This window comes from Balaenoptera borealis (assembly GCF_965194805.1).
Source record: "Balaenoptera borealis genome assembly, chromosome: 3".
Lineage (NCBI taxonomy): Eukaryota > Metazoa > Chordata > Mammalia > Artiodactyla > Balaenopteridae > Balaenoptera > Balaenoptera borealis.
Genome location: NC_138866.1, coordinates 183571165 through 183587756, shown reverse-complemented (window position 1 = coordinate 183587756; position 16592 = coordinate 183571165). Strand labels below are relative to the sequence as shown.

General features: G+C 41.9%; 1 protein-coding gene across 6 annotated transcripts in view; it reads left to right on the top strand.

Moving 5' to 3' along the window:
* The window catches only part of LOC309626301 (uncharacterized protein), a 194308-nt gene extending 185641 nt beyond the window's left edge, over positions 1 to 8667 (top strand). For 2 of the 6 annotated variants that reach the window (XR_014243085.1, XR_014243086.1), the window contains 2 exons: positions 213 to 910; positions 1431 to 8667. Coding sequence is in view for 1 of the 6 variants with exons in the window: in XM_082386886.1 (XP_082243012.1) it covers positions 3143 to 3165 (23 nt within the window). In the remaining 5 variants the exon portion in view is untranslated. The remainder of the gene's footprint in view (positions 1 to 212; positions 911 to 1430) is intronic. The other 4 variants (XR_014243087.1, XR_014243088.1, XR_014243089.1 and 1 more) reach the window with 3 other exon arrangements.
* Positions 8668 to 16592: the final 7925 nt, after the last annotated feature.

The following is a 16592-nucleotide window of genomic DNA, read 5'->3' as shown; positions in this document are numbered from 1 at the left end:
TACGTTATTACAAGCTATTGAATAGAGTTCCCTGTGCTATACAGTAGGTCCTTGTTGGTTATCTATTTTATATATAGTAGTGTGTATCTGTTAATCCCAAATTCCCAATTTATCCCTCCCCCCTTCCCCTTTGGTAACCATAGTTTGTTGTCTATGTCTGTGGATCTATTTCCGTTTTGTAAATGAGTTCATTTGTATCATTTTCTTTTCAGGTTCCACATATAAGTGATATCATATGGAATTTGTCTTTGTCTGACTTACTTCACTTAGCATGACCGTCTCCAGGTCCATCTGTGTTGCTGCAAATGGCATTATTTCGTTCCTTTTTATGACTGAGTAATGTTCCATTGTATGTATGACCACATCTTCTTTATCCATTCACCTGTCAATGGACACTTAGGTTGCTAAGGAAGTGCAGTCTTAAAATGAGGTTGTCCAGGTTGTGAGATAGACCATGCAGAATCTTAGAGGCCAGGTTAGGGCTTTATTGTAAGACCAACAAGAAGCTAAAGAAATCTTTTTTTCTTTTTTTTTAAAATTAAATTAAATTTAATTTAATTTTTATACAGCAGGTTCTTATTAGGTATCTATTTTATACATATTAGTGTATATATGTCAATCCCAATCTCCCAGTTCATCCCACCCACCCCCCCCAGCTTTCCCCCCTGATGTCCATACGTTTGTTCTCTACATCTGTGTCTCTATTTCTGCCTTGCAAACCGGTTCCCCTGTACCATTTTTGTAGATTCCACATACATGCGTTAATATACGATATTTGTCTTTCTCTTTCTGACTGCACTCTGTATGACAGTCTCCAGGTCCATCCACGAGAACTGTTAAATCAAGGGAGTTACGTGATGAGACTGAGTTTCCAAAGCATCATTGGTTGTACGCGGAGAGGAGATGAGTGGTAAGGGGACCAGGGCACAGGTAGAGATGAGGCCAAACTGGAGGGACATTTAGGAGGAAAGTGGACCTACTAAGGAACGCTTTGGATTTGGGAGCTGGACAGAGGGCTTTCACAAATGCCTCTTCAGTTTCTGTTTGCAGAATGGCTTCATTTAGAGAGACAGGAGACACTGAACGAGTACTAGCTTTAGGGGAAGACATGTGAGTTTGATTTTACACACACTGACTTTCAAGTATCTTTGAGATTTACCCAGGAGGCAGCTAGAGACGTAGGACTGAAGCTCAGAGTAGCGGCTTGGTTTTGAGATGAGTTTGTGGGTCACTTGTGTCCTTTGTGTTTGAAGGATGCATGGGAGAGATTGTCTGGAGGGAGGAGTGGCCCTAGCGTGGAGCTTTGGGGAATTCCGACGTTAAAACTGGAATGGCAGGGGTAAAGTTCACACACTGCTCATAACAGGGAAAAACAGACTCAGAGCTAAGAGCTTTATAATAATAACTATTATCAAAACCTATTTTTTAAGAGGTGGAAATTTGCATGGAGCTATAACCCTAAGCATGGAGCTTTGGGGAATGTCACATTTCCAAAACTGTGGCCGAGGAAGGACTTCACACAGCAGCCGAGTGGCAGGAAGCAACCAGATGAGGAGGCAGCTTTACGTCTTGGCCAGAAGTAACCCAAGGGCACGGTCAACAACATTGGGAGTGCCCAGGAGGTATTTTTAGTGTGATATGCTTAGAACAAAGCATGGAAAGCAATAACCTTGACTGAGCCCCTCCTAGGAGAGGAGTGCGGGGCTCACAGTTAACCATGAGGCTGTGGAAACGTGGAAGGGTAAAGCACGGAGAGGACAGGAGAGCGCGAACTGAAAGTGATTCGTGACAGCTCTCTCCCGGCTCTGAGTTGTTCTTAACCACAAGGATTTTAAGCACAGCTCAAAGTCAAGCCTGAGCTTCCCCTTGGTCCACTGAGCTGTCCACACAGAAGGACAACGGGGAGAGGGGGATGGCGTGAATTAGGAATGTCACCGCTGCAGTCAGGAGAGTGGGGTGAGTCTGACTTAGATCTGGGGTTCCTTGCCTGCTAGGTGCTGGGCAAGCACTGATACAGCCCAGTATTCATGTCACCTGTGAGCTCATGCCACAAAGAGGGCCTCGCTTGTGCAGTAGATGTGTTCCTGGAAGGTTGGGTGTTCATCAGATTTTTGTAAGCCGAGTAATATAATTTTCACTTTTTTGACTTCACAGTCTCATTTCAGAGATGATTTATCCTGATTTATTTTCAAATGATGTTTCTCAATGGAATTCTACTCAGCCATAAAACAAACTGAAACAAAATGAAACTGAAATAACACCATTTGCAGCAACATGGATGGACCTAGAGATTATCATGCTAAGTGAAGTAAGTCAAACAAAGACAAATACCATATGATATCACTTATATGTGGAATCCAAACTATGACACAAAGGAATTTGTCTATGAGACAGAAACAGACTCACAGACATAGAGAACAGACTTGTGGTTGTCAAGGGGGAAGGGGAGTGGGGGAGGGATGGAGTGGGAGTTTGGAGTTAGTAGATGCAAACTAGTATATAGAGAATGGATAAACAACAAGGTCCTACTGTAGAGCACAGGGAACTCTATTCAGTATCCTGTGATAAACCGTAATGGAAAAGAATATGAAAAAGAATATATGTATATATAGCTGAATCACTTTGCAATACAGCATAAATTAACACAACATTGTAAATCAACTATACTTCAATTTTAAAAATTAAAACAGAGAAAAGGAACTTTTTTTTTTAAAAAAACAAAATGATGATGTTTCTTAACAATTTTGACAAAAGGTTACTTTCTTTGTTCCTTTCTTTAAAAAATGTATTTATTTATTTTTACAGTAGGTCCTTGTTGGTTATCTATTTTAAATACAGTAGTGTATACATGTCAATCCCAAACTCCCAATGTATCCCTCCCCCTTTCTTTCTCCTCTCCCCCACCACCCCAATTTTTTTGTCAAGAGTTTAATGATCTAAAAACACTTAAAGCCATTAGGGGGTTACCATAGGAGAAGAATCCTTTCACAGTATTATTAATTCATGGCTCTGCTGGGCCCTGAGGTTCAGCTCCTGCTGGCAATGTAGTGGGTGCAACACTAAAACATGGAGGGGGGCTTCCAACCAGGGCTGGGAGCGGCGGCTACAGACTACGGGCTACTTTCTTTTCCTTTGTACCCAGAATGGAAAACTGGGCCCAGCTGAGGGGCAGTCAACCCAGGAGGTGAAGTAACGATGGTTTCAGCTTGGACCCAACACGCATGCGTACAGAAAGAGCATTTTTCTCCAGTGAATTCTCTGAGCATTTTAAACATAATTAAGGAAGCGATATTCAAAGATGAGAGAAATATCTCTTAAGTCCTTTTTTTCAAATGGCAAAGAATCTGAGAACGTCAGATGTGGGGTTCTTTTTCACAGCTTGCATTTTGGGGCTTAATTTCTGTGCAACTTCTCCTGCCAAATAAAAGAACTGTTTTGCATAATCAGGTTGCAAGCGAAGTGGAATAAAAGTTTTATTTACACAGGGACTTGACTGTTATGAGGCCCTTTGGATATTGTTCATCGGCTGCCGGAAGAGATTCTCAGACTCTAATTCTGGGTGTTTTTCATCCAATCACTTTGGGGCACGTTAAATATGACAGAATATTCCTCAACATCTCTAATGAAGGGTGGAGCCTGTGCTTCTTCCCCTTGAACCCGAGCGGGCTCTGACAAATAGAGCACAGTGACGCCGGTTTTCAGGTCCAGGTCTTGAAGGCCTGGCAGCTTCCACTCTGCTTCCTGCAGCCCTGAGCTGTCACATCAGAAGCCCAAGTGCTGCGAGAGAGACTAGATGGGGAGGCTTGGACTCCAGCCGGAGAGGGGGAGCTGAGCCCAGCTGAGCCAGCCTTCCTGAATTTTCCACCAAAATGTCAGGCATATGCGTGAAGCCATCTTGGACCCTCCAGTTCAGCCCTGCTGCCACCAAAATCCACCCACTGTCCCCCATCAATGCCGTGTGAAGCAGAAGAAATGCCTTGTTGAGCTGACCCAGAGATCGTGAGGATGAATGCAATGATTTCTGTCAAGAAGCAGGCCTCTGATGAGAACCTTTGAACCTTCCAGAAAAAAGAAAAGTTTTCCTATTTCAGGAATGCCTTTCCAAGACACATGACTCATTTATAGCCACCTGCAGATTACAATCTACAGCGTACATTCCAGGCAGCATTGGGGCATCTAAATTTGATTAGGCAGACGAAAAATTCCTGTATTAAATTCTTATCTGGTTTTGAAAACTTTCTCATAGACGCCCTGAGAACAGATGCCAATCATTCCCATTGACCTTTGCTCTACTGATTATCATCAACATTCCCTGCCAGAAAGTGCAGTAGGTTATAGAACAAGCTATCATTTTTAATTGACTTTTTCAGGAGCAATCTATTAGATTTGTAGAAACCTCATTCCAGAGCATCAAGGGCAATTTTATTGAAGAAATGTAAGAACTAAGCTCTTCTACTTCTGCAAGAACTTAAAGGTATTGGATGGGTAAAATTACGAATTGATTTGCTATACATCATACTAGGGGATATGACTCTTGTGTCTCAAATAAATCAATAATTGCACTCAGTTTTTGCTCTGTGCGTGCTGTGCTCTCTACGGATGGACAAATGCCTGTTTCTCTAAAATGGTGCAGTGATGGAAGGTTCTGGCTATTCAAATATCCAAATATTTGACTTAATTGGGAATTCCTATCCATACCAGAGAGTATTTCCCAATTTCAAAAAATTGCAAGTAAATGAAATACTTTATAACTACCACTGGCAATGATTTTTTTCCTTGTCTGATGATTCAGAAGGCCCAGGAATTTCCAGGGTGCCCAAGGGCGCCCTTAGGAACTTCACGATGTAGACAAAGAAAGTACAAGAAACTGTGAAATCTGCTATTAAGTCTGTGTCAATGTCAGATCCCAGAGTTGTGTAGAATTCATGCTGCAGAGCACGTTATTCACTTATCATTTCTCTTTTGTTTTTATAAAAGCAGAGCCTGGAAAAAAAATCCATCTGTTTGTTTGAAGTTTCTTGGTCTTCCAACTTGGTGTAAAGGAGCATCTCCTATACGTGAATATGTACGTGTCCCTGGAAATAATGTTTTCTGCTTAGCTCCAGGGAATGGGGAGATGTATTCTTACGGGAGTCTTGCAGGAACAGTTTAAAAACTCCTTGGTGGGAGTAAACGCGGACGGAAACCACCAGGGTGGCAGCATGGAGAGAGAGGGAGGGACCCGCAGGAGAAGTGAATGCCAATAGCTTTGCAGCTGTGCCTTCCCAGAGCCCCCTGGCTCATGGACATGTCACCCGAGACTCCAGACACCAGCTCTCAAAGGGCTCCACCCTCAGTGAGCTTATTTGGCTCAAACTGAAGAATCACAGTTGGGGATCGTGTCACCTGCACATTCCCTTCATTGTCACATATGGAAATGGGGGCTGCAGGACGCACCCTCTCAGGCCAGGCGGAACCAGGAAGCAGAGCCACAGAGGCTGAGTCTGATTTGAATATTTGCTGTCATCACCCAGATTAAAAATCAACACTAGTTACCATAGGGATGGATCTCTAGGGTTTAGGGAGCAGGGGACGCTTGGTTCCCTCCAGCCCTGACCGGAGATGTCTGTGCAATCTTTTCCTAATGGCCTTGGCCCCAGCGTGAGAGGAGGGCAGGCCATTTCCACAAACGTGTCCCTGGGTTCACACATGCAAACACTTCAGAGCCGGTTCCAGGTAGCCAGCAAGGGCAGCATGAAAGATTCTTTACTGCGGCCTCCGAGACTTCATCTCCATTGTTAGCATAAGTAACCCCAAATTTCTAACCAGCCTGGACCCTTCACCTGCAAACTGGCTTTGAAGCCCATGGAATCTTGGTATCAGTTGCCTTTCACGGATATGTATTTTATGCAGACAAAAATAATTATTGAGTGAAAATCTCCTTGTGCTTTTCAAGCATCTGCAAACAAGCTGCTCCGTGAATGCACGAACGGCTACCTGGTTTGCTGACTCATTCACGTCCGTTCCCTGCTGCGAACCCACAAAGCGCTGCCCGTTGGGCAAGTCACTCTATAGACAAATGAATGCATGGGTAAATGCCATATTCCTATTTATGTCTACCAGATGGTTGAGTTAATTAGTTGATTGAGTGAATTAGCTCTAAAGACACTGGATTTTCCCTGTCTGAACTTTCTCAACAGAAGCCTTTTGGGTTGCCAGGCACACACTTTTGTTTATTAATTCATTGTTCATTCAGCAAATATCGATTGACTGCCTGTGGAGCGTATGCCTGGCTCTGGGCTAAGTGCTGAAGCCATGGTGTGAAACTAGGTGGACGTGGTCCCTGCCCACGGAGAGCTTACTCGCTCCAGGAGGGGAGCCTCGCTAGAAACATTGTTACTTGGACATGATCATGGAAAGGTACAAGGCCAGTGAGAACAGGAAACAGGCGCTCTAAATAGGAAGGTCAGCTTCCCAGTAACAGAGACATTGAAGCCGATAGGAGTTTACTGGGCAGAGGGAGAGAAAGGTGTGGGCAGAGGGCAGAGGGGGGAGGCAGGAGTTAGATGGAGCTCGGCCCCGATAGGCCCTGAGAGCCAGGGGCGCAGGAGCCGGTGACCAGGGCTGAGAGCCAGGGGCCGCAATTTCAAAGATTTGCGGTTTTATGCTAATGACACTGGGGAGTCTCTAAGGGTTTTGGGAATGATGGGACGTGATCAGACATGGGTTTTTAACAGATGACTGGACTGTCCTGTAGAGGATGTACTGGAAGGAAGGAGAATGGATGCAGAGAGCAGGCAGGAGGCCCCACAGGGTCCAGGAGGGAGATGCTGGCGGTTTTGCCTGAGGGCTGGAGTCTGGGGAGAGGAAAGGACGTTTCTCTGCCTTCCATTCTCACCCACTGTGCAGCTCACCACTCATTTTTGAAATGGAAACTGATCCCAATAGGGGCAGGAAGGGAAAATCGTCACACGTCAACGCGTGCTTGTTGCTCACCGTATCAGGCACTGCTTAAACCACTTGGGGGGACAGCAGTGAACAAAATCGAATATTAGATGACACTCCCAGGGCAGGCACCCTTCAGGCTGCATTCTGCCAATTTCCACTTTCTCAACCTCAAACGCTTTACTGTCCCACCTTTTTATGGTAAGGGAGTGTATGTTGCCTTTGCAATTTTCCTACATTTCTTTTCTTCAACATTTTCCCCTTTCTCTCCTCTTCTATGATATATTCTAACGATTTGGTATCAGTGTTATTCCACTTTTATGAAAAAATTAATTTTGAGAAATGAAATGCTGAAAGTTGAAAACGTGTCCAAAAAAATCCCTTCTGCACAGAGAGCTACTCTTCCTCTGTGGTCCAAGTTGGAGATATTGATTTATTTAGCACGTACTCTGTTCCAGGCACTGTCCTAAGTGCTTCGTATGTATTGTCTCCTAATATTTATCTCCATAGCGTTAGTGAATACTGTTATTATTATCCCCACTTTATAGATGAAAAAACTGAGGCACACAGCAATTAAGTTACAGAGAGCTGCAGAGTTGGTGAGGCGAGTGGCAGAGGGTTGCTTCTCCAGATGCAGAGACACAGAGAATTTCTTCCTTCAGCCCAGTCCCTACAGAGCCACTGCCCTCAGATCCAGGCTTTAAACGGGCACAGCCAGAAACCCAGCTCCACTGGGATAAGATCCTCAGGAGGGTCCACAAGCCCGTTCTGCTGCTTCCCCTCCGGGCTGCAGGCCTATGGCTGCTGGTCTGGCTGTCGAGGCGCCTGGTTCCTGCTGTGTCCAGAAGCCACACTCCCCACGCTGGACCTTGTCATTGAGAATAAGGACAACACGATAAAATGGTACAAAGGCCAGGAGGGCGGAACAGAGACAGAGACTCTCCCTACTCCAGCAGCCCACTGGGTGATCCTTCCAAGGATGGAGTTTATAAGCCATGAGTGAACCTGAAATTCTAGCTGACCAGACTTTGAGAAACTTCCCATCTGTTTTGTGTTTAAAATGGGCTTTTCGTTTGTGGAGAAGTTTCAAATCAGGGATTATGTTAATCCTAGAGAGGGAAGCATACCCGAAGGTAAGATTATTCCGATGGGATTCCTCAGAGAATGTATTGAACTTCGGTATTTAATCCAGAATCTGTTTCCCTAGGGGGTGGGCATAACGCTGCCTGGTCCTTATCCCAGCCCATGACCTCCTTGACAGCTAATAAGGGAAAGACGGGTGGGGGTGAGGGGCAGGGACAGAGCAGGGAAGGGAGGCGCGGAGCTTCAATAGATCAGGGTGCGTCTCCATGCTTGTGTGGTGCTAGGAAGCTATCTAGGCTGTCCACAGGTCACTGTCTCAATGTGACCTCACTTCTGTAAAATCACCCCAGCACCATAAAGTGTTCTGCCATGACACATATCTGCTTGATCACTTATTAAGGAGTGGTGAGGCCATCTTTCTGTTACTTGCATTTCTCTTCCAATCTCCGTGGTCCCCATCCCAATGAAGGATGTGGTCCCCATCCCAGTGAAGGGTGTGGTCCCCATCCCAATGAAGGATGTGCTCCCCATCCCAGTGAAGGATGTGGTCCCCATCCCAGTGAAGGATGTGGTCCCCATCCCAGTGAAGGGTGTGTTCCCCATCCCAGTGAAGGGTGTGGTCCCCATCCCAGTGAAGGATGTGTTCCCCATCCCAGTGAAGGGTGTGGTCCCCATCCCAATGAAGGATGTGGTCCCCATCCCAGTGAAGGATGTGGTCCCCATCCCAGTGAAGGATGTGGTCCCCATCCCAGTGAAGGGTGTGTTCCCCATCCCAGTGAAGGGTGTGGTCCCCATCCCAGTGAAGGATGTGTTCCCCATCCCAGTGAAGGGTGTGGTCCCCATCCCAATGAAGGATGTGCTCCCCATCCCAATGAAGGGTGTGGTCCCCATCCCAGTGAAGGGTGTGGTCCCCATCCCAGTGAAGGGTGTGGTCCCCATCCCAATGAAGGATGTGCTCCCCATCCCAATGAAGGGTGTGGTCCCCATCCCAGTGAAGGGTGTGGTCCCCATCCCAGTGAAGGGTGTGGTCCCCATCCCAGTGAAGGGTGTGCTCCCCATCCCAGTGAAGGATGTGCTTCCCATCCCAATGAAAGATCCCATGACCAAAGTCAGAAAAACAAAATATGCCTAAAATAATGTGGAGAAGCCACGTTCATTGCCATCACTAGAGAGTATTTGTAGGCTGGAAGGCTTGATACAAACAGTCTGTTTGTATTCAGAGAAAAGCATCTCTAATACAGAGATCTCTGGAAAGAGTCACCATCTGGGCTCCATCTCCACCAAAGAAGACACAGCAAGAGGAAGTGGGCTCAAATGGCAACTCAAAGGATGTGTGTTACGTGTGATGTAAATAGACAGCAAAAGCAAATCCAGTGTACAGGGCATGGATCCTGGGATTTTTTAAAAAAGTTTATCCTGAAAAACAACCTCTGTGTCTCTTGAGATGACAATCATGTCATAGTGATACACCAGCAGTGATTGTACTGCCCACTTCTGACAATTTGGACCTCTGGGCCATCATTCCACTCCATCCTAGAGCCCAAGTCACGTCATCTGCCTCTGGAGGCAGGTGCAAGGGAAAGCACAGGGCAGGATGCAGGAGGTGGGGGCGGTGCTGATGGGGATGGGGATGGGGGAGGTGGGGTGGCAGACCTGGGGATGCTGATGGAGGGAAGGCTCCTGGCCCTGCGAAGCTTCTTAGAGACATGGTAACACACGAGACCTGAATAACTTTATCTTCTCTTCCCCAGGCTCACTTCAAAGGATTGTAATTTGGGGTATGAGAATGATTGAACTAAAATGTATTTGGGAATCCTCCCAAGCCTCAGATACAAAGAGAGTCAGTTAAAAGGAGGAACATTATTTTAAGAAAAGATATTGGGAGAATTTCAGAGTTGGCTTCAGCCTGACATCACTTCCTCTCATCCACGTCTCAGAGAGGTGTGTGTGTGACGCGAAAGTGTTTGCAAAGCTGATTGCTCATTTCACAAGAGTCATCTTAGTTAACTTCATGATATAAATGATCTTTAGCACATATCTGACCATTTAATCTCTACTCCTATCTTGATGAGGATTTAAGGCAGAAACTTACCTCCAATAGGACCTGCCCTGAATGTCTTTTCTGAGAGGCTAAGTGATTGGGATGGAACCTTGACATGGTAACACCTTCCCCTTTTAGAATTTTCAGAGGCTTTCCCCTGAAATAATGAAGAAATGAAATCTCAGACATCACAACAGTCAGCCTTTTATTTCATTTTCTCACCTGAAAGAGGACTTGGAACACCTTGTTGGACTCAGTCCTCCTTGACTGTGATATTAGGAATTGAGAAAATAATAATAATAAGTTCAATTTTTTAGAGTATAATCGCCATGGCTGACAGAAATCAAATTTACAGCACCAGGAAAATCTGGTTTTAATTCCCGCCATCTTCCTGGGATAGTGGGTGGCTTAGTTAATAAAGTTGATCTCCCACTTCTGGAATTGGATTGAGCTCCCAAGCTGAAACATGTCTGCATTTAATTTGGAGATGCTTGTGTATTCTGGGTCTGTGCTACCCAAGAAGAAACAGTGCTTAATTCTGGCACTGTGGTGCTGACTGAGGAACGTTTTAACTTGCTATGAGCCTCCTAAGACATGAGGATTTTAAGCCCTTGCTTTTCAAAAGTTGAATCTGATTGTGCATGTGCCAGAGGGAGAGTGGGGGCAGTGGTGAGGGATATGGTGTTTTACAAAGAGTCGTAAAAATGCAGTTACATGTTGCCAGGCAGCTCTCTCTTTGCTTACATATCTAGGAAATAAGCCAGAAAGTCAGTGAAGACTCAGCATGATTATTGATACTGAACAGCTCAAAAATGTCTCCTCACTCTTAGTTTCTCTTTCTGCCAGTTGAAGACAGGGAATTTATATTCAGAGGTGGCTCTTTCTAGAGGACTTAAAATTCTTGCTCTGAATTAATACAATTCATCATATGGACAGAGCTAAGAATAAAAGTCATATGATCATTTCCAGTAATGGTCAAAAAACACATTTGACAAAATTTTATCAACAATCATGATAAAACATAGGAAATGAGAAATCTTTCTTAACATGACATGATAAAATATATATACCTCAGCCCAAACCCTTCATCTTACTTCGTGGGACAACACTAGAAGCTTTCCACTAAGTCAGAAACTAGGCAAGAATAGACATTACTCACCATTACTATTGAACCCTATGCTGGCGATAGTAGCCAATGCAATTAGACAAGAGCAAGTAATTAGGGGGATAAGAATTGGAAAGGAAGTGGCAAAACCATCCCTCTTTGCAGACAGTATGTTTATATATCTGGACAACTTAAAAGAACCAATGGAAACATCTACTCTAAAAATTCTAGTACAGAGGCAGGATATAAATAAAATTCACAAGCACACTAACAAGTTAGAAAAACTAATAGAAGAGAAATCACATTAAAGTAGCAACGTAGTAGCAAAATACAAAGTACCTAGGCTTAAACTGAGTAAGAAATGTGCAAATTATATGAGGAAAATGATAAAACATTCTTGAAAACCACACGTAAACTTGCATAAATCATAAGAGACACCATGTTCCTCTATGGCAAGAGCTAGCAGATGTCTATTCTCCCAATGTTACTTTAAATATCTAATGCCATCCAAAGAAAATTATTATTGTTTTTCTTTCTGGAGCCAAATAAATTTATTTTAAAGCCCACTTAGAAGGATTAACAAATCAGACAAAGAAGAGGAGGGGTGTGGAGAGTAGTCCTAGAAGATATTGAAATATTTTAAAGCCTCTATAATTATAACAGTTGGTATTGATGTGTGAAAACACAGACTGATGTAATCAGATAGGAAATCCAGAAGGAGGTACAAGAATATATGGAAATTTAGTATATGATAAAGAGATATGACTCATCTCAATAGTGGAGGGAAAGAAGGACTTTTTAATACATACATAACTGGATAATCAAATGGAAAAACATAAAATTTAGAACTTTCCTCACACCATACACTAAGATAAATTCTAAGCGGATCAAGACCTAAATGCAAAAAGTGAAACAATTTGAATACTAGAACAAATATGGGTGAATTACTTTTTAATTCTTGAGTAAGAAAACTTCCTACCTATACTCAAGATCAGGCAGCAACAAGGAAGAAGATGAATAAATTTGACCACTTTAAAGTTAAAAAAAAAAAACTGTGCAGCAAAAAGCAAATAATCAAAATAGCAACAATAATAACAACAAAAACAAAAATATAGTAAAGTAACAAGACAAAAGACCAACCAGGAAAAATACTTACAACTTACATTACAGCAGAGAGTTAATATTTCTTATATGAAGAGCTTCTAAAAATTAATAAGAACACCAATAACACAATAGAAAAGTGATACAAGATATAAACAAACAGTTCACTGAAAAAGACATGTAGTTTTCTCTTAAAAGTAGAGAAGATGCCCAGCCTTGATCATAATAAGAGAAATGCAAATTAACGCTACACAGGACTAACACTTTCACCTATCAGATGGGCAAAACTCCAAAAGCCTGGGAACATATTCTATTGGTAAGACTGGGGAAAGAGTCACTTCATAATTGCTGCTGGGAAAGCAAATCATTCAATCTTAATGGAGAGAAATTGGCAATATAATAAAAATTATGCTCTTACTCTCCAACCTAAAAGCCCATTTTTAGAAATATGTCCCAAAGATACGCTGGAAATGTATGGAATGACATTTACATTCATTGCAACACAATTTGTAATGTCCAGTGACAGCAAATATCCAATGTCCATCAATAGGAAACTTGAATAAACAATGGCACAACATTACAATGGAGCACCGCGTAGCTCTTAAAGGGACAGGAAGGCCTCTGTATGTTGCCGTAGAGTGATCTGCTAAGTGGAAAACACACAAGATGCAGATGACTGTGTACAAGATGTCATTTTGGGGATTAGACAAGAAGGTAGATATGAATACAAATATATATTTGCCTCTAATTCCAAAAATAAAGCAAAACATTCTTGAAGTGTTCCCTATGGAATAGGAAGCTAATGGCGATGAAAGAAGAAGGGGTGCAGCTAGAACTCAGTGCTTTGATTCTGGAACCATGTATATATTTTACATCATTTTTTTTAAATTAATGAAATTTAAGCAAACAATCTCAATTAAAAGCCAAACTAAAATAAAACTCAGAGAGACGTCATCAAGGCGGTGGAGCAGAAAGCCTAGCTTTCATTCCTCTGTAGAAACGCTGATTTACCAAGATATTGGTACCAAAATGCTTGACGGGAAATTCAAAATCCAGCCAAAAAGTAGAAGCGCCTCAGAGGAGCACGCTGAGAGCAGTCACGTTTACGTGGGTAAGAAGAGCAGTTGTATTTTACCTCTGTCACTCCCTCCCTGAAACTGGCTTAGCCCAGAGCCAAGAAGATCACCTTGGCCCACGCTTTCCCGCATGGGAGGTTAGTGAGATCGGGGTGTGCACGTGGCCACCTGCCCTCCTGGCCTCTTAGAGTGCCCTCTGTGGGGCTGGTCTCTTTCTCACCTCATACCAAGTGTCGAATGACCTGCAGATCCTGACGCTCTGGGACAGCTAGGGACAAAGGAAAGGGGAGGGCATCGGCTTGTAGCCAGCACTGCTCAGGGAATAAGGACAGAGTTGAAGGAGGGACGGAAGCAAAGGGGCAAGTCAGAGTGGCCTCCAAGGAGCTGATTTCCATCTTTTCTCATCCAGAATGACGAACAACAGCAAGCAGCTCAGTCCCCTGGGACGGGGTGAGTAACAAAGTGGTGGGCATCCTCTAATAGTTGGCACGACTAAGCATAACACGGAAGAATCACGGAGCTGAGGCTTTTCCTCCAGAAGAGCGGGAAGGAAGCGAAGAGGCCTTTTCTCCAGACTTGCAGTGCACTTCCTCAGGACGGGTCTCTGTCTCACGTGTCCAGCACTGCCTCCTTGTGAAGGTCTCTCCCCGTCTAAGTCAGCCCATTAGGACCCCAGGAGGTAGCGCCTTCTTCAAATGTGCAGACAACAAAGCAAACCTCCAAAGAACATGAAGAATTAAAAAACATGACACAATAAAAGGAAGAAGACAAATCTCCAGTAACCAGCCCAAAAGAAATAGAGATCTTTGAATTGACTGACAAAGAAACCAAAATAATCTTATTAAAGGAGCTCTGTGAGTTATAGAAGAACACAGACAGATACCTAAATGAAATCAGAAAAATTATACATAAAAAATGAGAATATTGACAGAGAGATAGAAATGATAAAAAATGGCCAGACAAAATTATTGAAGCTGCAGAATACAATAGCTGAACTGCAAGATTCACTAGAGGGTTTCAAAAATCAGATTTGATCAAGCAGAGGAAGAATTATTTAAAGCAAACTTTAAATAATTCTAAATATTTTATTAATTATTAAATAATTACTTTAAATATAAATAGATTAAACTCCCCAATCAAACTACATAGAGTGGCTGAATGGATTAAAGAAAAACAAACAAGATTCAACTATATGCTGCCTATAAGAGACTCACTTTACTTGAAGGACATACATAGGCTGAAAGTGCAGTGGTGAGAAAAGATATTCTATGCAAATGGTAAACAAGGGAGCACAGGAGTGGCTATTCTTACATCAGCCAAATTGAATTTAAATCAAAAAACTGTAGAAGGTCATTACATAATGATAAAGGGGTCATTTTATTGAAAGGTCATAACAATTATAAATATATATGCGCCCAACATTGGAACTCTTAAAAATTTATATTTCTGCCTTCTCATGGTCATTGCAGCATTATTCACAATGAGCAACATGTAGAAACACCTAGACGTCCATGGACAGATAAATGGATAAAGAAAGTATATATACATATATGTCGTATATACATATATAGAAAATGAAATGTTATCCAGGCTTATAAAAGAAGGAAACCCTGTCATTTGACACAACATGGATGAAACTGGAGGACATCATGCTAAATGAAATATGTCAGACACAGAAAGACAAATAGTGCATGATCTCACTTATATGTGGAAAGCCAAAAAAATCATACTCGTAGAAGCAGATAATAGAATGATGGCTACCAGGGGCGGGGACGTGAGAGAAATAAGGAAATGTTGGTCAAAGGGTGCAAAGTTTCAGTTATGCAGGATGAATAGATTATGGAGATCTAATGTACAGCATGGTGACTAAAATAATACTTTATTGTATATTTTAAATTTGCTAAGAGAGTAGATCTTCACTTTCTCACACATACAAAAAAGTAACTATGTGAGATGATACATATGTTAATTAGCTTGATTGTGGTCAACATTGTGTTCTTATTACAATATATATGGATATCAAAACATCATGTTGTGCACCTTAAATATATACAATTTTTAGATACAATTTTTAATTCATCAATGATACCTCAATAAAGCTGGAAAAATAAAAAAACTCTAGTAATTTGGTAGTAAAGTCACATTTCAAAAGGCTTTGAAATACAGTATTTGATTATATATCCCTAGTTGGATATATCCAAAGAATAAAAATAAACCACGAAGAAATCTTAAATTATAGTCAGTAATCTTATTGTTACCATTACCATTGGTATTGTTATTTTGAAACTATTACAAATAGCCTCAAAAATATTACAAATCATTTAAAAATATTACATACAAATTATAGAACAAAGCTGATAAGTTATTTTATTAGTGTTATTAGAAACCAAGATTTTCAACTAAATAGAAAGAATTCCAAGTGAAAGAACAGCCCAGTAACAATGGGCATCACTTGAGCTCAGATTGTGAACTCAAAAAACCATTTCTTCCTTAGGAGGAGAAAATGTTGATTCTGGGTCTGGGGCAGGAAATGTACACCTTGAGCCTGGTGCATGGAATCTTGTCAAAAGGATAAAAGGGAAAAAGACACAGGAGCCAACTTAAGGGGCTCTCACTGGCCAATGATTGTATAATTTGAGCATCAAAAAAGATAATTACAGAAGATTGAAATATATCAAACATATAAAAATCCATGTGTCGTGATGATACGCTAAGAAGAAAACTCATTGGTCAGTATTAGGACATCAACTCATTATTTTGAAAATTCATATAAGAAAAAAAATTAAGTATTTATCTTGTCTTTCCTGTAAGGATTATCTTTCAAAGTAACCAAATAGTTGATGAAAGAATTTTCTTCTTTACAGAAGAATTACTATGAATAAATGCAGAAGGACTGATATAATTAGAAAAATCACTAATAGATCATGGATAGAACTAAAAAAATTGCAACTGTAAATGAAATAATGGATCTAATTCACAATCAGCAAGGGCAGCTAAAACCATTAGGTGAAATACCAATAGATACATTTACAATAGATGGATTGGCTGACACTTGAACCCACTGATGTATCTTAGCACCATTACAATTGGGAAAACCAGGTATTGTGTGTATTCTGTTGTGATGCATTAAGAAGTACCCAGCACCACCTATGGAGGATTCTCATCGAAAATATTCACCCCAAATATAGTCGAGTCCTTAAGTCTAACTACCAGTTTGCAAAATCATGGAGGGTACAAGAACATGGTAAACAATACCAAGAGA